General features: G+C 52.9%; 2 protein-coding genes across 7 annotated transcripts; one reads left to right on the forward strand and one right to left on the reverse strand.

The window, feature by feature from the left end:
* Positions 1-21: 21 nt before the first annotated feature.
* TMEM134 (transmembrane protein 134) lies at positions 22-7,835 on the reverse strand. Of its 5 annotated transcripts, none has more exons than XM_070457729.1 (7): positions 7,546-7,828; positions 6,543-6,607; positions 6,037-6,126; positions 5,808-5,884; positions 3,578-3,622; positions 3,309-3,362; positions 22-163 (listed from the first exon to the last, which is right to left on the reverse strand). In XM_070457729.1, the coding sequence occupies exons 1-7, from the start codon at positions 7,717-7,719 to the stop codon at positions 66-68; spliced, it is 603 nt and encodes a 200-aa protein (XP_070313830.1). In that variant the 5' UTR covers positions 7,720-7,828; the 3' UTR covers positions 22-65. The 5 variants fall into 5 exon arrangements, with proteins under 5 accessions (XP_070313830.1, XP_070313831.1, XP_070313832.1 ...); XM_020887808.2 differs by lacking the exon at positions 22-163 and adding an exon at positions 3,030-3,200 and having other exon boundaries at positions 7,546-7,822; XM_070457730.1 differs by lacking the exon at positions 5,808-5,884 and having other exon boundaries at positions 6,532-6,607; positions 7,546-7,835.
* A 6,719-nt stretch (positions 7,836-14,554) lies between these two features.
* On the forward strand, positions 14,555-21,157 carry AIP (aryl hydrocarbon receptor interacting protein). 2 transcript variants are annotated; one of them, XM_020887797.2, is made up of 6 exons: positions 14,555-14,798; positions 17,963-18,142; positions 19,533-19,721; positions 20,099-20,275; positions 20,378-20,511; positions 20,850-21,018. In XM_020887797.2, the coding sequence occupies exons 1-6, from the start codon at positions 14,700-14,702 to the stop codon at positions 20,920-20,922; spliced, it is 852 nt and encodes a 283-aa protein (XP_020743456.1). In that variant the 5' UTR covers positions 14,555-14,699; the 3' UTR covers positions 20,923-21,018. The 2 variants fall into 2 exon arrangements, with proteins under 2 accessions (XP_020743456.1, XP_020743454.1); XM_020887795.2 differs by having other exon boundaries at positions 14,556-14,798; positions 20,378-20,519; positions 20,850-21,157.
* The last annotated feature ends 507 nt before the right edge of the window (positions 21,158-21,664 follow it).

Below are 21,664 nucleotides of genomic sequence, written 5' to 3' on the forward strand. Positions count from 1 at the left end.
GATGGAGACCCCAAACAACAATGCCTTAAACTGGATGGACATTTATTTCCCTCACAGGAAGAGTCTTAGTTGCAATCCAGCTGTATGGTCTTCAGGCCGTTAGGCTTCTTCTGCTGGCTGCTCTGCCACTCTGAGGGTGTAGCCACATTTGTTGGTTTCCCACCTGACAGAATGGGAGCAGAAACAAAGAAGAAAGGGCACAATCAGCAGGAACCACTTATACCCGGTTAGGGAGGGCTCTGCACCTGGGACACCTGGTTGCAAAGGGTGCTGGGAAATGCAGTCTTTATCTTGCGGGACCTTGTGCCCAGCTAGAAACCAGAAGTTCTTCTACTGCAAGGGCAGAGAGCAGATCTCAAAAGGCAGATACCCAGGCTCTTCCCCACAGCTGAGTGCACATACAAGAGACACATCAAAGCATAATGACAACTGAAAGGCTGAAACTGACAGCTTGGAAAAAATATTGACTAGGAGAGAATTAACCAAAACAAAGCTAGTGTGACTACAAAGTGGGCTATGGGGGGAAAAGTGTCGGGGGTAAATGGAGTCACAATCCGCTAAGGAAATCTAATGTTCTTAAGCTGCATGCAATTACTAATGCACTTTCTAACTAAAAAGAAATCATATTTAGAGTTTGGAGATTCATTATTTCCTGAGGATGGTGTTGCTGTCAATCCAATTTGGATTACATAAACTAACCAGCAAAAATCAAGCACATTGATCACATTAAAACTTTAAACCTTGCGATTCAGTATTCTGTCAACACATTCATATGGACCAAGTGTTGGCAACCTTTTTCTGTGAAGGGCCAGATAGTAGAGTTTAGGCTTTGCGGACCATATGATTTCTGTTGCTCTTTATAGTAGTTTGCATGGCTGAGCAGCCAAAGTCAATATACAAGTGTTGCTGTGTAGGGAATTTGACAAATAATAATTCATTGAATGCAACTTATGATACCAAAATTTGAATTTCATAAACTTCTGTGCCACGAAAGCTTATTATCCTTTTGCTTTTTTCCCAACCATTACTAAAATGTGAAAACCATTCTTAGTTGGGGGCTATATCGGGCCTGTGAGGTATAGCTTGCAGATCCCTGAAATAAGTCTTTTTCAAAAATTTTATTTTTGGCTATCTCGGGTCTTAGTTGTAACATGGAGGATCTTTCCTGCATGGCATGGCCTTCCCTCTAGTTGTGGCGCACCAGCATAGTTGCCCCGAAGCATGTGGGGTCGTAGTTCCCTGATCGAATCCGTATTCCCTACACTAGAAGGTGGGTTCTTAACCAGTGGACCACCAGGGAAATCCCTGAGATAGTCTTATAATATGGAGAATCACCACTTTTGGTTAGAGAAAAACTTCTAATAGAATCACTTAAAACTGTAAAGTGACAAAAAGTGATGAGCATAGCAACAACTCTACATTAATTGCTAATTTGCCCACTTTCAATGAATGGTTTTTATAACTTTTTTTTTCCCGTGTTTGTTCTGATTATATCTATTGAAAGGTAACTTTGATTAGTCTGGTAATACAAACTGTGGGCTTATATTCTGTATCTTTTAAAAATTTCACTCTTCTAGTTTTTTATCTTACTAAAGCATTGGTCCATAACGTATTAGAAATGAAAACTGGTCCTTTACCTCCAGCTAACTTGAGAATCACTCGTTTAGGAGTTCCTGCATCTAACTGGTGCCCCTCAAAGTGCCTTGATTGGTGGCTGAGAGTGGGACGTCTAGGTTGGCCAGATCAGGTGTGAGAGCAGGGGCCTTGGTGTTCATTCAACAAAATCACAGAAATCTAAAGGTACTGTCCTGGCTGCTGCAGACACAGTAGAGGCCACTTCAGAGCAAATACCATCTTAATGGCACTCATGTTTTACTGGGAGTGGAAGACTGTGAACACAAGAACACGAACTGGGTCTCCTCGGGCCACTCATTTGGCCTGTTGGTTAGCTAGGGACCATACCGGCTTGCTGACACCCCTTCCACATAAGTCACAGAAGCCCTGGGTTATATTCCTAACTCTGCCTTTGGCTGACCCAGTCTCTCTGGGCCTCGGTTTTCCTGGAGGATGACCAGAAATAACCCATGTTAAGTGCTTAGCACACAACCTGGTGCCTTCTAAGAGTCTGATAAATGGCAGCTATTATGATCTCAGATTTCAGGGTGCTCAAAGATTCTGTTTCCTGGTTATTGAGATCCGGAGATGCTTGGTCCTTCCAAAATTCTGCTACGGTCTGTTTCCAATGTTTTGTGATTCTAAGAGTCTTTGATCATTGAGGCTTTCTGTCATACAGGCCCTGCTTCCTATGTCCTTTGCCCCTGCTTCCCCCAACCCCTGGGTTTGGGAAGTAGGGCAGTGGGTGGAGGTGGCTGGGCGGCTGCCTTCTGGTGGCCCACATTTGGAGCTGGCTGTGGCAGCCCAGGGCCCCAGAGCCAGGCTGGAAGCAGGATACCAGCCTCCTGGCCCCAGGCCTGCGTCATCAGATTGCTCCTGGCCAGGGCCACGGTGGGTGGTGGAGGAGGCACCAGTGCTGCCTCTCTGAGTGGAGACGCAGCAGGACAACCCGGCTAAGGGCGGGGAGATCCTCCTCCAGGCCTGCAGGGCAGAAGAGCTCAGGCCCAGTTCTGCCGCTAATGAGCTGTGTGACCTTGGGCAAGTCTTGGAGCGTTAGGGCTGTATGTGTACCATAGGGGGGAACAGTCCCAGAGCCCTTCAGCCCCATGTTAAGTCTTTTCCTTGGCCTTTCTGGGAGGGGGCTGTGGCCAGCCTGGTGGGCCGGTGGCAAGCAAAAAGCCAACTGTGGGCTGGAATTAAGCACCGCTTTTATTAGCACAAAACATCACCAACCCAGCAAGCCCAGGGCCTGAGAATAAGTTAAGGCACAGAGAGGGGAGGGGCGACTTTCCCAGGCTCAGGTAGTGGCCCGAGACCCACATGCCCCAAACTTCCTGAGCAAACTCCCCAGACGACGAGGGGGCTTGAGGGTCCCGACGGGGCTTTTCCCTTGGGATGCGGGAACCGAAGCCGGGCGCGGACTCCGGGAGTGCCCCTCCAAGGATGCGAGGAGGCAGCACACACTGGGGCCTCTCGGCCCCGACGCTGGATCCCGCCGTCTGCTCACTTCTCGAAGTAGGGCAGGTAGAAGAACTGGAAGCCCCGGTGACCCTTGACGGCGCAGTAGATGAAGATCACGTGGTAGACTGCAGGGCGGGGCCTATCAGTGCCGGGCCCGCCTCCGGCCCGCCCCCGCCCACATCCTGCCCAGGGCCCCCGCCCACATCCCGCCCTCGCCCACCGCCCACTCGCACCTCCTGGGACCAGCAACAGGAAGCCCGGCACGAAGAAGATGGCGCTGGAGACACCTGCGGGAGGGCAGGAGGGGTCGGGTCAGGGCAGGGAGGCTCCTGGGCTGGCTCCCCGGCGGGCTCAGTGCCTGGCAAGTCTCCCTCTCCGAGGTCAAAGGGGCCGTTTCCTGTCGGGAAGGTGCTGACCGCTGGAGGAGGTGGAAGGGCTTGCCAAGGACCCCTGGGCACGAGGGGAGTGAGCGCTGCCTGCGGGGGTCGGAGGGGCGGCTCACCTGGCGAGGGGGCCACCTCCAGTCCCACGCCGGTCAGGATCAGCACTGCACACAAATGGAGCCGCGAGGGTGAGGGCAGGCGCCGCAGGAGGCAGAAGCTGGTGGCAGTGTGGGGACCTCCGCCCGCAACCCCCCCACATGGCTTAGGTCTGAGGAATGGTGTCCCCCACCTAAGCTGAAGGCCCTTTGGGTAGAGAACCTCCAGGGGAAGCTCACCAAGCTCTGTGTTTTCAGAGCAGGTCCTGGGAAATGTCCGTGAAAGGAGAGATTTTTGTCTGCTCCTTGGTGTGGCTCCTTTAGTCAGTCAGCAAAGGTTTATGGAGTTTAACTGCTGAGTGCCTGGTACTGGGAATCCCACGGGGACCGGCAGATGGGGTCTCTGCCTCCAGCCCCTTTCAGAGTGGAGCAACCAACAAGAACCTCCAAGCTACAACCCCAGTGATCAGGCAGCTCAGGAGCCTGGGGAATCAGAGAGGGCTTCTTGGAGGCAGTGGCATCTGAGCAGGGTAGCAGCAGCAGTAGCAGTCACCATTTAGTCACCTTTTACCAGGTGCTACCAGGTGCTACCAGGCACTGGGCTAAGTGTGTGACATGCAGTGCCTTATTTGTCACCTTGATTGAATGGACAGGTATTATCATCCCCATTGCGAAGAAGAGGAAACTGAGGCACGGCGTTCAGGGGGAGGGGTGGAGTAACGTCACTGGCTGTATTGGGAAGGTGGAGGTAATCTGACTCCAGAGGCTTTGTTCTGGGCACCCCACAGGCAGAAAGGGAGAGCAGTGTTCCAGATGGGGGAACAGCCTGGCAAAGGCCCAGAGTCTGGAGGGAACCTGGGGCCTTCTAGGAACTTCCAGCTTTGGGGAGACTGGAGAGGCAGAGTCCAGGTTTCAGGAGTTTGGCAGGGCCTGTAGGCCCTGGAGAGGGATGTGGACTTTGGTTAATGACAGTGGGCACTGGGGAAGCTGAGGTCATGGCTGGATCAATTTTTCAGATGCTGAGAAAGTCCTGGGTCCCCAGTTACAGGATGGGATGGGCGCAGAGACGGGGAGCTGGACTCTACAGCCCTGAGGATTGGAGGGGGGTACAGCACAGAGGCTTGAAGGACCACCATGGACTGCTGTGTGGTTTGTGTCCTGCACAGAACACCTCAAAAAGGATGGGATGGCGGCTGAAACTCACTCTCAGTATCCTGGCTCATGGCTGCGGGCTCTGCCCACTCAAAGGAGGCATCTTTTTCTAATTCCTCTTTCCAATTTATGGGTTGTGGCGGCCCACAGGCCTGACAATGTCACTGATGTGGGTTTAAATCCCAGCTCATCTACCCCCCAGCTGTGACCTTTCACCTGTGTCCTTATTTTTGAACTGGGATAGTAATAATGTTTGCCCTGTCGGGTAACGAGGATAAAATAAGGTAAGGCAGTTAGCCAGTGTGACTCACACATGTTGGGAAGGTGGCGGCTCCCTCCCCTGCACACACAGAGCTGAGGCAAGGATGCTGCCCAGCTTTCCTGCTAGGGGGCTCTGACCTTCCTGGAGGACGGAGAGCAGATGCCACAGTTGGGCCCACGTTATAGGATCCTCTTAATCCCAACCCTAGATTCTTTCAGGGGGACCCTGATTCCTCAGCCCCACAGAATGAGGAGAAAAAGAGTCAGAAAACATCTGGCTCTGATTTCTGCCTGCTCTGGGCCTCAACTTCCCTATCTGAGTAATGGACGTGGGGGAGAGGTCCTTCTCAGTTCCCAGACTCCAGAGGAAGGGAACTGACAGGTACCCTGTGGATCGGGCTGGCAGGGTACTCCGCAGTCCTGGCCACTGGGTCAGGCATATCCTTGCTCACCTGCATCTACACTTAGGTTCTGGTTCGTGGCCCTACCGCTCACTTGCTGTGTGACCTCCGTAAGGAAGCCTGCCCTGCACCTGGCTCAGAGTAGACACAGGATAAAGAGTAGCTCTTCCTCTCTCTTCCCTAGTGGGTTAAACTGACTTTAAAAAAAGGGAAATTTTGGAGCATGGACCCAGGTTCCATTTTCAACTATGTGTGATTTCTTGGCTGTGTGACCAGGAGGCTGCACCTGCCCCTCCCAAGGCCTCAGCTTCCTCGTCTGTAAAAGGGGGGTGGGGTCATGCCAGCCAGCTGCCTCCTCAGGGTGCAGAACCTGAGCAAAAGGAGGGTGGAGCCCTCATGGGGGTAGGCAGGGCATGCAGGGGGTCCTCGGGGGCACTCACCCAGCCCCAGCAGGAGAAGCAGGAAGGAGGCTAGCACTACCCGGTGGTTCTTCTGGATCAAAGGGTGTTGAGTCCAGCTGGATGGCAACAGAGCAGGAAGTGTGTGGACACGCTGACAGGAGGCCCACCGCCTCCGTGGGCACCCCCGCCCCCACGGGACCGTGGGGGAGCAGCCGGGGCTGCCTGTGTGGGGGCAGGGGCCAGCGGTGCTGGGACAGGGCAGTCTCACCTGCAGCAGGCGTTGTAGGAGCGCTGAGTGCTGCTGCTGATGCTACCAAACGACCACTGGGAGCTGCGGGTGGATGTTCGGCCAGAATCCCTGCAGGGCGGGTGGGGGGGGTGAGGAAGGGGACCCTTTGGGACAGGAATCATGATGACGTTGTGGGGGATGGGGCGGAGACTGGGCCGGGTGTTCCTGCAGGAGAGGGGACACTGAAAGAGGCCCGGGGTGAAGAGGAATTCAAGGGTTGGGGGTTTCTGCAGGACAAGTCACCTGTGAGAAGACAGGGGCCAAACCAGGCCGGGGGTTTCTGCAGGATAAAGAGCCTGGTGGAGGTGGGCGGGTGAGGCTGGCACTAGCATAGTGTGCAGGACAGGGGCCCCATGCGGGGGTCTCTTTAGGACAGGATGTGAGAGAGCTGAGTGAGGTGAGGTGGACGACTGAGCAGGGGCCTGGGGACGGGAGCCAGAAGCCTGGGGCTAGGAGTACGGGGTGGGTCCCCACCTGGCCCTGACCTGGTGCTGACTCCCCCATCCGGCTCTGGAGAGGCCTGGGCTCCATCCTCGTCGTTCTCCAGGTTCTATTCCAGAACACAGGGCTCAGAGGGGTTACTGGGCTCAGGCCCTTCCTCACTCCCCTCTGGTGGAGAGGAAGAAAGGGAGCCCACACAGCTGTTTGCCTGGCCGCCTGACAGCTGCTCCCTCCGCCCTCCCCGCAGAACGGGTTTGGTGATTCACAGAAACTGAAACCCAGGTAGGAGTACGAGCTGGGGGCTTTGGCAGGGAGGAGCCACCAGGGACTAGCTGAGGCTCCTGGGGCCAGGAGATCTCCCAAACTTTGGGAATCAGGGTGGGGGTGTCAGCATGGCATTTCGGGGGCCCAGTATGGAGGCCCTGGATTTGGGAGGCCAGGGAAGGGCAGGCCAATCGTTTCCAGGTTTGGGGCATAGGAATCTTGTTCAGGTTCTCAAGACAAGGAGTCTAGAGATGGTGGAGGTCCTCTGGGAAAAGGGGGATTTCCAGTTTAGTGGGCGCCATGGCACAGGCAAGGACTCACTCATCATGTGAGTCAGGGCCTTCAGCTCTGGAGGAAAGAATGGGGTGGGGACTTCCAGAACAGAAAAAGGGGTGCTGGTTCCCGTTGGATTATATGGCCTGGGGCTCTCAGGGCTGCTTCTGAGTATGGACAAAGTTTGGTTCAAGTACAGAAGAGTTCCCCATCCCTGTGGGGTAAGGAAAGGGAGGGTTAGTACCCAGGATGGACGGGGTCTCAAGGTTGGGGTCTCCAGCTGGGGTGGGGGCAAGCTCCTGGGTGTGGGCTCTCCAATAGTAGCTGGGGACTGAAATCAGAACTGAGAGGGTCTGGGCAGGGATTTGGATCAGTGGCCACCTCCCGGGGGCGGTCTCCCGCTCCGGCCGAGGCTTCTAGTCAGATTCTCGAGTTGGGGTTCTCCGGGGTCCGGCCTGGGGTCCGCTCAGACTCAGGCGAAGGTGGGGTGAGGTGGGCCGGGCGGTTCACCTGGTAGCGCAGCCGGGACTGCTTGTCCTCGTCGGCCACCTCGAACCGGGCCCGGCGCTCGAAGTGCAGCGGCCCGAAGCGGGCGACCCCGCTGGGCTCGAGCCCAGGGCCCGCGTCCTCCAGGGACAGCTCGAAGGCGTCATCAATGCTGAACTGGGGCCGGGAGGCACTCATGGCCCGGGCCCGCTCAGGCGCGCTACGCGGTCGCCATCTGCGCCCGCAGGCCCCGCCCCCGCGCGCAGGCCCCGCTCCCCGTGCCGTCGTCTAGGTTGCTCGACGGTCCGGCGCCCTGGCCGAGGCCCCGCCCTTACATACCGGCCCCGCCCCCTCCCGCCTTCAGCAGGCCAGGGCTGCCGAGCGCCGAGCAGACCGAAGGACTGGGCCCTCTCTCTTCCGGAACGAGCTGGGCTCGCCACGCCGCCCAGCGGCCGCCTCGGCCAGCGACAGCGGGTGCCGCTCTCGGAGGCAATCCCTGGGTGTATACAAGGGTCTTGGAGGAGCTGCCACGCGCCAGCCTTCCAGGCCCGAGATAGAGCTGTCTGCATCCCAGCCCGCTCCTTGAGTGCCGAGCAGGCTCCTGAGGACTGTTTTCCCACCCTTACTCACCACGGTCCTGCTCGGGAGAGGGATTGTCACCACCATGCAGTTCACTTCAGTCCAGTCGCTCAGTCGTGTCCGACTCTTAGGGACCCTGTGGACTGCAGCACGCCAGGCCTCCTTGTCCATCACCAACTCCCGAAGCTTACTAAAACTCATGTCCATCGCGTCGCTAATGCCATCCAACCATCTCATCCTCTGTCGTACCCTTCTCCTCCTGCCCCCAATCCCTCCCAGCATCAGGGTCTTTTCCAATGAGTCAACTCTTCGCGTGAGGTGGCCAAAGTATTGCAGTTTCAGCTTCAGCATCAGTCCTTCCAGTGAATATTCAGGGCTGATTTCCTTTAGGATGAACTGGTTGGATCTTCTTGCAGTCCAAGGGACTCTCAAGAGTCTTCTCCAACACCACAGTTCGAAAGCATCAATTCTTCGGCCCTCAGCTTTCTTCACAGTCCAACTCTCACATCCATACATGACTACTGGAAAAACCACAGCTTTGGCTAGATGGACCTTTGTCAGCAAAGTAATGTCTCTGCTTTTTAATATGCTGTCTAGGTGCAGATGTGGAAAAAGTTTATGTGGCTTGCACTGGTTTCCACGCAGCAGGCAAAGTGGTCTTTTAAAACATATCTCTCTGTTTGTCTTAAAACTTTTTTGTTTTTTAAATATACTGCCAAGTCACTCCTCTGCAGAAAACCATCCCTTGGTTTTCCATTGTGATTAGAATAATACCTGAACTCTTGACTAAATTCCACACAGAGCTCTGAACGGTTGCTGCCTACCTCTCCCAATCTGATCAAGTCCCCCTCTGCCCCTCTTTCACCTCATTCAGCCACACAGGCCAAGCTCTTTCCATCTCAGGGCCTTTGCAAGTGGTTTTTTCTATGCCGGGAAAGCACTTAACCTTGCTCTTTCACTGGGGTGGGGGGTGAGGGGGATTTTTTCATCATCTGTGTCCCTGCTGTAATGTCACCTCTCAGAGAAGCCATGCCTGACTCTGCAATCTAAAGTCAGTTTCATATCACATAGCACTTACCTGAAATTATGGTGTTTTACACTGTCTTATTCACACTGTGTCCACTGTGCCCAGAACAGTGTTTGGCGCTAAGTAGATCCTCAATAAATATTTGTGGACGACATGAATGCTTCATTCCCAGTTCCCTAATGCTTGTGAGTAGTAGGACTGGGATTTGAACTCAGGTCCCCCTAGCTCTAGGGGTGCTCACGCTCCTCCATCTACCCACCGTCTTTCACTTTGTGACTTCATGTACAGAGCTGAGTCAATCCTGCACAGTTTGTGACACGTCATCACTATGAACAAGGCCCCTCTTGAGTTATGTTCATTTATTTTCCTTCCTTCACCCCTGTTTTTCCTCCTGCCTTCTGTGAGACCCCACAGCAGTGTGCTCAATCCGCTGCTTTGAATCCTGTCTGGCCCTCTGCTCCACGTGGCATTGGCTCATTTCAATGTAGAGTGAGTTTAGATAGCATATTAAAAAGCAGAGACATTACTTTGCCAACAAAGGTCCACCTAGTCAAGGCTATGGTTTTTCCAGTAGTCATGTATGGATGTGAGAGTTGGACTGTGAAGAAAGCTGAGTGCTGAAAAATTGATGCTTTCGAACTGTGGTGTTGGAGAAGACTCTTGAGAGTCCCTTGGACTGCAAGGAGATCCAACCAGTCCATCTTAAAGGAGATCAGTCCTGGGTGTTCATTGGAAGGACTGATGCTGAAGCTGAAACTGCAATACTTTGGCCACCTCACGCGAAGAGTTGACTCATTGGAAAAGACCCTGATGCTGGGAGGGATTGGGGGCAGGAGGAGAAGGGTACCACAGAGGATGAGATGGCTGGATGGCATCACCGACTCGATGGGCATGAGTTTGAGTAAACTCTGGGTGTTGGTGACGGACAGGGCGGCCTGGCGTGCTGAGATTCATGGGGTCACAAGGAGTCAGACACGACTGACCGACTGAACTGAACTGAACTGAGAGTGAATTTGTTTCCTCAGCACTATCTACCAAACAATCAGTTCATTCTCCTTCTGAACTGTGGTGCCATTTTTATCAGACATCAAGTATGTTGTTGCTAACATACATATCTATTTTAAGGTCTGATTTTGGTTCCTCTGGTTCGCTTGACTAATTCTCAGCCAGAACCATGTGCTTTTTATTACTATGGTTTGCCCTGAGGTTTAATATAGCAGGGAAAGTCCCCTGCTTTGGTCATCTTTTTCAACCTTGATCTAGCTTTTCACAGACTTTTATTCTTCTACAAAAGTATTACAAAAATCTTCTATAAATATCCTCCCAATTATCACTGGGATTTCACTTAATTTTTAGATTAATTTCAGAAGAAATCACAGCTTTAAATGTTAAACTGTTCTAGTCATTAACAAGGTATGCCACTTCAGTTATTTGTATTTTCTTTTATGCTCTTAAAGTATTTTTTCTCTAAAAAGCTCTGGGCTGTGTTATTTCCTAAATACTTTCTGATTTTTATTGCTGTTTATTTTCTACTACATTTTTGGGTGGGTTATTGATAATGTTAAGAGTGTTATTAATTTTGTAACATTGCTGACTCTAATTTATTAAACTTGTCTGTAGATTCTGTTGGATTTTCTATGTAGATATAATCACTAATTTCTTTTTCTTGGTTTATTGCTTTGGCCAGGACTTCCAATACTTTGCTAAACAACATCATTGATAGGGAACATTCCTTACTTTGTTCCTGATCTTGAAGGGAATGTGAGTATTTATCCATCATACTTAATTGCATATGGCTTATGTCATTCTGATCAAGTTCCTCTTTTCCCCTATGAGTTTTTATCATAGTCATCAAAGCAAATTCCATCAGATACTTTTTTTGCATATTTTGAAATAATTATATGAGTTTTCTCCTATAATTCACTGATTTGATGAATTATAATAATGGATTGAATTATAATAATGGATTTTTTTTTTTTGTGGCCAAAGGGCGTGGCATGTGGGACCTTAGTTCCCCAACCAGGGAGGAACTGAGCCTCCTGCACTGGAAGTGTGGTCTCAAGCAGTGGCCCACCAGGGAAGTTCAGTAATGACTGTTTCTAATGTTAAACCATTCTTGGTTAAATCACTCTTGGAATGAGCCCTACTTGATCCTTTTTTTTTTTTTTCTTTTTCTTAAAAATTATTCATTTATTTGGCTATGTTGGATCTTAGCTGAGGTGGGCTCCAGAGCATGCAGGCTCAATAGTTGTGGTGTTTGGGCTCAGTTTCCTGAACATGTGGGATCTTAGTTGTCCAGCCAGGGATTGAACCCATTTCCCCTGCATTGCAAGGCAGATTCTTAACCACTGAAACACCGGGAAGTCCCCTTTTTTTTCCTTTTGAGAAAGCATTTAAAAATTTTAATTGTGGGTAATACACATGAAATGTATTATCTTAAACATTTTTTAAGTGCAAATTTCAGTAATGCTTTGTTGTTGTTCAGTTTCTAAGTCATGTCCAACTCTTTGTGACCCCATGCACTGCAGCAGGCCAGGCTTCCCTTTCCCTCACTATCTCCCGGAGCTTCCTTCAATATCTCAAACTCATATCCATTGAGTCAATGATGCCATCCAACCATCTCATTCTCTGTCATCTCCTTCTCCTCCTGCTCTCAATCTTTCCCAGCATCAGGGCCTTTTCCTGTGAGTCGACTCTTCACATCAGGTGGCCAAAGTATTGGAGCTTCAGCTTCAGCATCAGTCCTTCTAATGAATATTCAAGGTTGATTTCCTTTAGGATTAACTGGTTTGATCTCCTTGCAGCCCAAGGGACTCTCAAGAGTCTTCTCCAACACCACAGTTGGAAAGCATCAATTCTTCAGCACTCAGCCTTCTTTATGGTCCAAGTCTCACATCTGTACATGACTACTGGAAAGACCATAGCTTTGACTATAAGGACCTTTGTCAGCAAAGTGATGTCTCTGCTTTTTAATACTCTGTCTAGGTTTGTCATAGCTTTTCTTCCAAGGAGCAAGTGTCTTTTAAGTTTCATGGCTGCAGTCACCATCCACAGTGATTTTGGAACCCAGGAAAGTAAAATCTGCCACTGTTTCCATTGTTTCCCCATCTATTTGCCATGAAGTGATTGGACCAGATGTCATGATCTTCGTTTTTTGAATGTTGAGTTTTAAGCCAGCTTTTTCACTCTCTTCTTTCACCTTCATCAAGAGGCTCTTTAGTTCCACTTCACTTTCTGCCATTAGGGTGGTGCCATCTGCGTTTCTAAGGTTGTTGATATTTCTGCTGGTTCCAGCTTGAGCTTCATCCAGCCCAGCATTTCAGATGATGTACTCTGCATATAAGTTAAATAAGCAGGGTGACAATATACAGCTTTGATGTATATTGTAGTAGTGCTTGTAGTAGTTGCAGTGTTGCAGTGCTATTGAATATATTCACAGGAATTGCCTAGTGGCCTACTGGTTAGGATTCCAGGTTTTTGTTGCCATGGCCTGGGTTCAAACCCAGTTTGGAGAACTGAGATCCTGAAAGTCATGTGGCAAAAAAGCAAAAACACAACAACAAAAAACCATGTTCACATTGTTGTATAACCAATCTCTAGGATCTTTTCATCTTGCAAAACTAAACTGTACCCATGAAAGAACTCCCCATTTCCTTCCCTCCCCCTACTCAACTACCATTTAACTTTGTCTCCATGAATTTAACTTTGTCTCTAGGTACCTCATATAAATGAAATAATGTATTAATAATATTTGTCTTTTTGTGAATGGCACTCTTTTAGCATACTGAGGCATTTTTATATATACTAGTGGATTCATTTCGGATTTTTCATATCTATGTATGTGTGCGTGCATGCACAGTCATGTCGGACTCTTTGCCACCCCAAGGACTGTAGCCCTCCAGACTCCTCTATCCATGGGATTTCCCAGGCAAGAATACTGGAGTGGGTTGTGATTTCCTACTCCTGGGGATCTTCCCGACCCAGGGATCAAACCTGACTCTCTGTGTCTCCTGCATTGCAGGTGGATTCTTTGCCCCTGTGCCAACTGGGAAATCCTTCATATCTATATTTATTAGTAAAATCGGTGTAGACTTAACTTGCCTTATGGTTTAAGTATCTTTTTTAGAATCAAGATTAAACTAGTCTCATAAAATATATAGGTTGACTTTCCCTCTTTTTCCATTTTTCTGGAACAATCTGTGTAAGAATACAGACTACTCGTTGCTTCAGAATTCGGCAGAACTTGCCTGTAAAACATCCTGTGCGAGTAAAAAACAAAACACGTTTCCCTTTCGCCCCTGAGGTTCCACCTCTCTCGGGGGACTTCTTGGGGGAAATGAACCAACATAAACTTCTGAAGCCCTCAGCACGTGGGGCAAAGGGGATGGACAGTAATTCTTCCCAGTTATGAAGATGGAGTCAGGACAGCGCACAGACCTCAAGACATTCCCTTTTTCGGTTACCTAAACCTTGGGCTGAAAGGAGATCCAACCAGTGCATCCTAAAGGAAATCAGTCCTGAATATTCTTTGGAAGGACAGATGCTGAAGCTGAAACTCCAAAACTTTGGCCACCTGATGCAAAGAAATGACTCATTGGAAAAGACCCTGATGCTGGGAAAGACTGAAGACAGGAGAAAGGGATGACAGAGGATGAGATGGCTGGATGGCATCACTGACTCTATGGACATGAGTTTGAGTAAGCTCTGGGAGTTGGTGATGGACAGGGAGGCCTGGCATGCTGCAGTCCATGGGGTTGCAAAGAGTCGGACACGACTGAGCGAGTGAACTGAACTGAACTGAAACCTCGAAAGTGGGAGAAAACTCTTAGAGCTATTCTTCACTAATTTCCAGAGGCGGAGAGAAACGGTTTAGCCTCTGAAGTGCCTCATTTCTGTCATTCCTGTATTCCCTAATATTCACTGGGCCTAATATTCACGCGGTGGACCCCGTGGTGACGACACGGCTAGCCCGGACCCCACAAGCGGCTGTCCGTCTTCTGGGGAGCCTACGATTCCCACGGGAATACAGAAACCCTCCTCCCCCTCCTTCTTACACCTAGATTGACTGACTGATTGAAGAGAAAAATTCAGGATGGACACGCACGACTATTGTGCTAGGCAAGCTAAAAGAAAAAACAAAAGGAATACACAAAAATAGTAGTTTTAGGAGCTGGCCTTACGCATGGCGGCCTTCCCTCCCCCCACTTCTGTAACGCTGTCGTGCTACTTCTACAACTTTAAATAGCTTGGCACACGGCCACTTGGGACGGCCCAAACCAAATCGGTTCAAGGACACAGTTCCTAGGAACGCCCCAGGCCCCGCCCCGCCCGGCAGACTCCGGCCCCGCCTCTCTCACAGGCCCCGGCCCCGCCCCTGGCCAGATACGCGCGCTCAGCCGCGGAGCAAGAACCAATCACAGCCCGCTTCTACGTTCGGGCTCTTTTCGGCGTCTGCCCTTAGCCGAAATGGCGCCAGCTCGGAAGTTCCCGAAGTTCTAGAAGTTGCCGAAGCAAGTCCGGAAGCTGCCGAGCGAGTCCGGAAGTTGCCGAAAGAGAGCAGCGGGGAAGGAGGATGGCGGATATCATCGCAAGACTCCGGGAGGACGGGATCCAAAAGCGTGTGATACAAGAGGGCCGAGGAGCGCTCCCTGACTTTCAGGATGGAACCAAGGTTCGTGTCGACCCGTTTCCCCTTAACCCGTCGGTGGCGCGGTGCGCATGCGAGGCGGGAGGAGGCCTTAGGCGAGAGATCGCGCATGCCCAGACAGCAGTGGTCGGTGACCCTACCGCTCACATGCCGAGCTCGACGCTGATTGGCTTGGAATTAAGTAGAGGGTGAATTCGGATGCGTGAGCTCCGCCCCGTGGCTTGGCCGGGTGGCCACATAGGCCAGGGAGGCCGTCAGTCATCAATGAATATTTTGCGGTAGGTGGGGGTGTTGATCCCATTGCTTACACAGACCCAGCTCTGGAGAAGACCCCAAACGGGAAACCTGGGCTCTGGGAGGGGCCCCTGGATTGCAAGGTTCAAGGTCTGCTATAGATGGAAGGAAGGGCCTTCTGAAAACGTAGATCAGCTCCCATTGCTTAGATGGGAAAACTGAGGCCCTGGGATGCACAAACCCAGAGAACAGGCTAGGGGGGTCGGGTCTACCAGAGGAGAACCCTTTTGACAGCCTTCCTACTGCTCTTCGTGGCATTGGGTCTAGACAGATAAGGGCTGAGAAATAAAGAGCCCCCCATCTTCCTCCTTTGCACATCCAGGATCCTAGCTCCAGCCTCTTCCACCCCTCCCTGCCCCAATAATGTACGCCTCCAGGTTTACCTCCTTCTGCTCATGCAGTTCCTTCTTCTGGAGGGCCTCCCAGTTGCCACTTGTCCGTAGAGTACGGGCCTCCTGGGGGCAGCCCCTGTGCCCAGCAGAGCAGTCACACAGGATATGCATATTGAGTGAATGAGTAAAAGTCCTGGCACTGAAAATAACTGAAGTGACATATCTTCTTTTTTTTTTGGCTGTGCTGGGTTTTCATGGCTAAGCGTGGGCTTTCTCTAGTTGTGGAGAGTGGAGGCTACTCTCTAGTTGCTTCCTTCACAAGCTTCTCACTATGGAGCGCAGCCTCAGTAGCTGTGGCACACAGGCTTAATTGCCTCATAATATGTGGGATCTTCCTGGACCAGGGATCGAACCTGTGTCCCCTGCATTGGCAGGCAGATTTTTAACCTCTGGACTGCCAGGGAAGTCCTGAAGTGACATATCTTGTTGATGACTAGAACAGTTGAATGTTTAAAACATACAGGGGACACCAAATGTAAGAACTACTGTGCTGACAAGAGCTGCGCAGAGATGGCAAAGGTAAAGCTCCGAGCCTGGCTCACAGGAGTGCCCTGAGGCGGAACTGCATAGCCCTAGTGATCAGTGATATGTAGAGGGATGCTTCTGCAGATGAGAGAAGGGGTGTGGATGAAGTTCCCCATGGGTTGGGGCGGGGGGGGGGGGGGGTGGTTGGTGGCCTTGAGGAAGGTCTTGGCAAGTGAGATCTTGGATGGAACAGACACCAGTTGGAGAAAACACCAAAAATAGTGATGATCTGTGAACAATGACACTGAAAGAATAGGGACAAATAAATTAAACAAACAAACAATCACCGGCATTGATTGAGGGTTCACAAGAGCACGGTGCTCGATGCTTCACAAGTTTGCTTTCATTCTCACAAGGCGAGGTAGGTACTGTTGCTAACTCCATTTTACTGATGCGGAAACGGAGTTCAGAGGGGTGGCTAGGGGTGGGAAAGAGTGTGGGTTCCTCTAACCATATCCTGTGGAGGGTTCAGTCTCGAGACTTCTCTTCACTCACCCTGAGATGATCTCATCCAGGCTCGTGTTTTTTAAGAAACTCTCCATGCATGCCTGGACCACTCCCAAATGTGTGTGTCTAGCCTTCCCTCCCCCTTAAAGTTGATATCTGGTTCCCTACTCACCTTCTCCACCTGGATGTCTCATTGGCAACTTAACCTGCTCCCCTCAAGCCTCTCATCTCAGGGAAGGGCCCCTCCAGCCTTTTGGTTGCTCAGGCCAAAAACCTCCCAGTCTCCATGCCTCCTCCTCTCCTCCTTCTGTTCTGATACACCCACCCCGCCCCCCGCCGAGAAGATCCTCAAGATACACTCAAGATCTGACCACTTCTACCACTCCCACCATGGTCCAGGCTGCCTTCGTCTCTCCCCTGGGTTATTCCAGTAACGTCTTAACTCATCTCCTGCTTCTGTATTCCCAGCTCTCCTGCCTGTCTCATCCCCACAGCAGCAGAACCTACATCAGATCATGTCCCTCCTCTCCTTTGGAGCCACCCGGTGGCTCCCATTTCAGAGTGAAAAAGCAAAGTCCTCACCACGGGCTTTAGGCTCTGTGGGGTCCCTCCCTGCTGACCTGCTGACCCTGTGAGGTGCCACCCCTCCCCCTGGTTCACTCTGCTGCTGCGCTGGCCTCCCGCTTCGTGAACACACCACACACTGCCCCTCTGCAAGGCCTTTGCACCTGCTGTTCTTTTGGCCAAGAAATTTCCTGCCCCTTCCTACCTCAGCATCTGTCTGGCTTGCTTCTCCTGTACTCCTTTCACATCTCTGCTTTCTCTCTCTCTCTTTTTTTTTAGTGGGGGGAGGGCACACAGTGCAGCTTGCAGGATCCTAGTTCCCTGACCAGGGATCGAACCTGAGCCCCAGCAGTGAAACTGTCAACTCCTAACCACGGAACTGCCAGGGAGTTCCTTCAGTGACTCTGGCTCCCTGAACTCGCTGTGCCTTACCCTGCTGTGTTTTGATGTCTGATCCATAGCGTTTTGCTCCACCTCACAGAGCATGTTTTGTTTGAGGTCCGTCTCTTTCCTTTAAAAGTTCCCTGTGAGCTACATGGGGGCGGGGGCTTTTGTCTGTTTTGTTGACTGCCAGGCCTAGCACAGAGCTCAGGCAGGTAGTTGTTTAGTCGCTAAGTCGTGTCCAACCCTTTGCGACCCCATGGACTGCAGCACGCCAGGCCTCCCTGTCCTTCACTGTGTCCTGGAGCTTGTGCAAAATCATGTCCATTGAGTCGGTGATGCCATCCAACCATCTCGTTCTCTGTCAATATTGTTGAAAGAATGACTAAAGCCAGACCCCTTGGGCTCTCATCCCAGCCCATCCACCCACTCGCCATGTGACTGGGACCCCTTCCCTCCTGGGTGGAGCGGTAAAGTTCAGGTGGTGAGCCCTGTCCCTTGTGTCACCTGCAGGCTGTGAGCTGGCCTTGTCCTTGTGGTTGTGGGAAGGCCGTGCCCTTGTCTGATCCCATTTGCGGCCCGCAGGCCACGTTCCACTACCGGACTCTGCGCAGTGACGAGGAGGGCGCCGTGCTGGACGACAGCCGGGTGCGTGGCAAGCCCATGGAACTCATCATCGGCAAGAAGTTCAAGCTGCCTGTGTGGGAGACCATTGTGCGCACCATGCGGGAGGGGGAGATCGCCCAGTTCTGCTGCGATGTCAAGGTACCCCGTGCCCCGCGCCTGCCTGCGTCTGTCTGGCCACACCCAATGCCCCATCCTCTGCCCTGGCCGGGCCACCACCAACTCCCTCCAGGGCTCTGCACTACCAGGACACTGGCCTCCTGGCCCCTAGTCTGCCTTTTCCTCTCCTTTAGCCGGACTGCAGCCAGGGACTGGCTCTCAAATGCAATAATCGCTATAGCTCCTTGCTTCAATCCCCTCTGCTCCTGGTCACTGTTGAGTTGAAGCACAAGCCATAGGTGCCCACGTGGCCCCTGCAGGGCCTCCCTCTCACTCACCTCCCTGTGTTCCCATCTCCTTCTTAGCCAACATCTTCCTTCCTACTGCAAACTAATTCCTGGGTCACCACCCCCAGGAAGCCTTCCCTGACTACTGGTGTTTGGCTTGAACCCCTCCTCTGGGTTCTCCACCCCTCACACTCTGCATGGCCAGGATCTGGTCCTTTGTCTGCATCTAGGCTACTTCAGGGCAGTGACTGGGCCTGTTTACCTTGAAAGTGCCCAGTGTGGGCCAGCCCAGAGCCAAGACTCAGAACATATCTGCTGACTGGATGAACATTAGCTGAGCAGTCAGCCCCAAGCCGACGACAGGGTCAGTGAGAAGAGCTGGTTAGGCGTGGGGATGGTCTGATTTCTGCCATCCCAGCAGATGTTCCTAGTGAAAGGTCAAAAGCTAGGTCCCTGGGACTTCCCTGGTGATCCAGTGGTTAAGACTCTGCACTTCCAGTGCAGGGGGCCTGGGTTGGATCCCTGGTCGGGGAACTAAGATCCTACATGCCGCGTGGCCGAAAAGTAAAAAAATAAAGTGGGCCAAGACTGAAAAAAACAAAACAAAACCATAAAAAAGCTAGGTCTCCAATGCCTGAGGGTCCTCCATGAGGATTTTGAAGTTGCTGCCCTAATCCCAACTCAGAGAGGGGACCTGAAAGGGGTGGGGGTGGGGCCGGAGAGAAGAGATGCTGGGAACAGAGTGTGAAGGGCCCCTGGAAGGGTGAGGAGCCCAGCTTGTGGGCTGCAAGCCTGCAAGCCTGGGAGGAGGAGAGGTAAGAATTCCCCTGGGCTTGTCAGAGCTGGCAGACAGGTTGGCAGTGGGAGTGTGTGTGTGTGGCGGGTGTGTGTGTGTGTGTGTGTGGCGGGTGTATGTGTGTGGCGGGGGTCGGAAGCATGGGTGTTCGGCTTGAAAGTGATGGAGGGCTGGGAGGCCAGAGGAGTCTGGAGGGAAAAGTCTTCCTGGGTTTCGCCTGAACCAGATGCTGGTTCTCTGGGCCTGTGTCCTTTCTCAGATGGTGATGGGGCAAAGGGTGGGGCCTTTTGAGCCCACTACCAGCCAGCACGTGCTGACAGAGCCCCCCATGCCCACTCACCCTCTGCAGCACGTGGTGCTGTACCCACTGGTGGCCAAGAGTCTACGCAACATCGCAGCCGGCAAGGACCCGCTGGAGGGCCAGCGGCACTGCTGTGGCATCGCCCAGATGCATGAGCACAACTCCCTGGGCCACGCTGACCTGGATGCCCTGCAGCAGAACCCCCAGCCTCTCATCTTCGACATCGAGATGCTGAAGGTGAGGGGCCTCCAAGCCAAACCCCTACCGCCCAGCTTCAGAGAGGGTGCCAGCCCTGCCCCCTTGCCCAGAGCTAGGGGCCTCCCTGACTGTTCGGGGGCTGGGGTGGAATAGGCACAAGGACGCCTTGGCAGTGCCCTCCCTTCTGGGGCCCCTCCCCACTCCTCAGGTCTCTGCCAAGACAGGGCTTTTCACCATCTTGCTCATTGCTCTGTTTCTAGAACCCAGCACAGTGCTGGGCATGCAGGAAATGCTACATACATATTTGTTGAAGGGTCAGTGGATGAAGAAGTGATTCTGCTTCTTGTACCCAGTGTCCTGGGCCCGGCCAGCCCAGAGATTGACCCCGGGTCCTGAGCTGGCTTATGCCCCGGCAGGTGGAGAACCCTGGCACGTACCAGCAGGACCCGTGGGCAATGACGGATGAAGAGAAGGCAAAGGCGGTGCCGGTCATCCACCAGGAGGGTAACCGATTGTACCGTGAGGGCCACGTGAAGGAGGCCGCTGCCAAGTACTATGACGCCATCGCCTGCCTCAAGAACCTTCAGATGAAGGTGCTGCCTGGAGGCTGCGGTGGGTGAGGGGAGGGGTCAGGTGGGGTCCAGGGGGCCCAGGTTTCAGCATCTTTTGCTCTCTCCCTGCCTCCGTGCCCCCAGGAACAGCCTGGGTCCCCCGACTGGATCCAGCTGGATCAGCAGATCACCCCACTGCTGCTCAACTACTGTCAGTGCAAGCTGGTGGCTGAAGAGTATTACGAAGTGCTGGATCACTGCTCCTCCATCCTCAATAAGTATGATGGTGAGTGCTGGGTCGCCAGGGCAGGGGGCCAGCAGGTGGTCAGGCACCTCTGGGTCAGGCAGGCGGCCTCCTCCATCGCCTCTGGGTCTTCAGTATCACCCCCGTTCTGAACTCCCATGGGAGCCTGACCCAATCTCTCCTACCCAGGTGGGGCGTGGGCCCTGCTGTGCCAGCGAGGTACGAATGGGGCTTGGGGGCGGGGTTGGCATCCTCAGGGCAGGAGGGCTTCATTCACGCCGGGCCCCTGGTGCCAGAAGTCACGGTGGGGTGCAGGTTGGCCCCCGTTTCTCATGCCCTTGTGTGTTTGCTGCCCACTGGCGCCCCCTGCAGACAATGTCAAGGCCTACTTCAAGCGTGGCAAGGCCCACGCGGCGGTGTGGAATGCCCAGGAGGCCCAGGCTGACTTTGCCAAGGTGTTGCAGCTGGACCCGGCCCTGGCGCCTGTGGTGAGCCGCGAGCTGCGGGCCCTGGAGGCGCGGATCCGCCAGAAGGACGAGGAGGACAAGGCCCGCTTCCGGGGCATCTTCTCCCACTGATGGGGCCCCGCCGGCCCGGCTGCCCCGCCCGCTGCTGCTGCCAGCCCACCCCCACCCCACTATATCATGCTTCTCTGTATATAAAGGCCTTATTTATCTGTCTCTCTCTCCCTCTCTGGGCTTGCCGAGCTGATCCACTGGGAAAGCTGGGGTCATTGCCCCTCATTTCCTGGTACTCGGGTGGTTTGGGGAGGCAAACAATTGGGGTTCTAATCCCAGTTCCCCGTTCATCAGCTCTGAGACCTCTTTGGGCCTCCATGTGCCTGACAGAGAGACAAGCATGGTCTCTGTCACAAGGGAAGTGTTTCTTGCTGGTCAGGGCCAAGGTTCCTGGGAGCCTTCAGTCTTAAGCGGGGAGAGGAAGCAAGTGCAAGCCAAGAGGCTTAGTGCCTGGGTGAGGTGGGCTCCCAGTGCAGCCCTCCCCATCGCCCCCTCCCAACCCCCAGTCCCATGGCCTCAGCGCATGCAGGCAGTGGCTCCCGTGAGAAGCCAAGTCTGGGCCCCTGGGAACTGAAAGGCCGGCCCAGGTGGGGAGGGGAGGCTGACTCTCCAGGCCCTGCCCTCTGACCTGCTGCCTGACCCTGGGCACATCCCAGCTCCTCTGCCCTT

The sequence above is a fragment of the Odocoileus virginianus genome, chromosome 28, assembly GCF_023699985.2.
Source record: "Odocoileus virginianus isolate 20LAN1187 ecotype Illinois chromosome 28, Ovbor_1.2, whole genome shotgun sequence".
Taxonomy (NCBI): domain Eukaryota; kingdom Metazoa; phylum Chordata; class Mammalia; order Artiodactyla; family Cervidae; genus Odocoileus; species Odocoileus virginianus.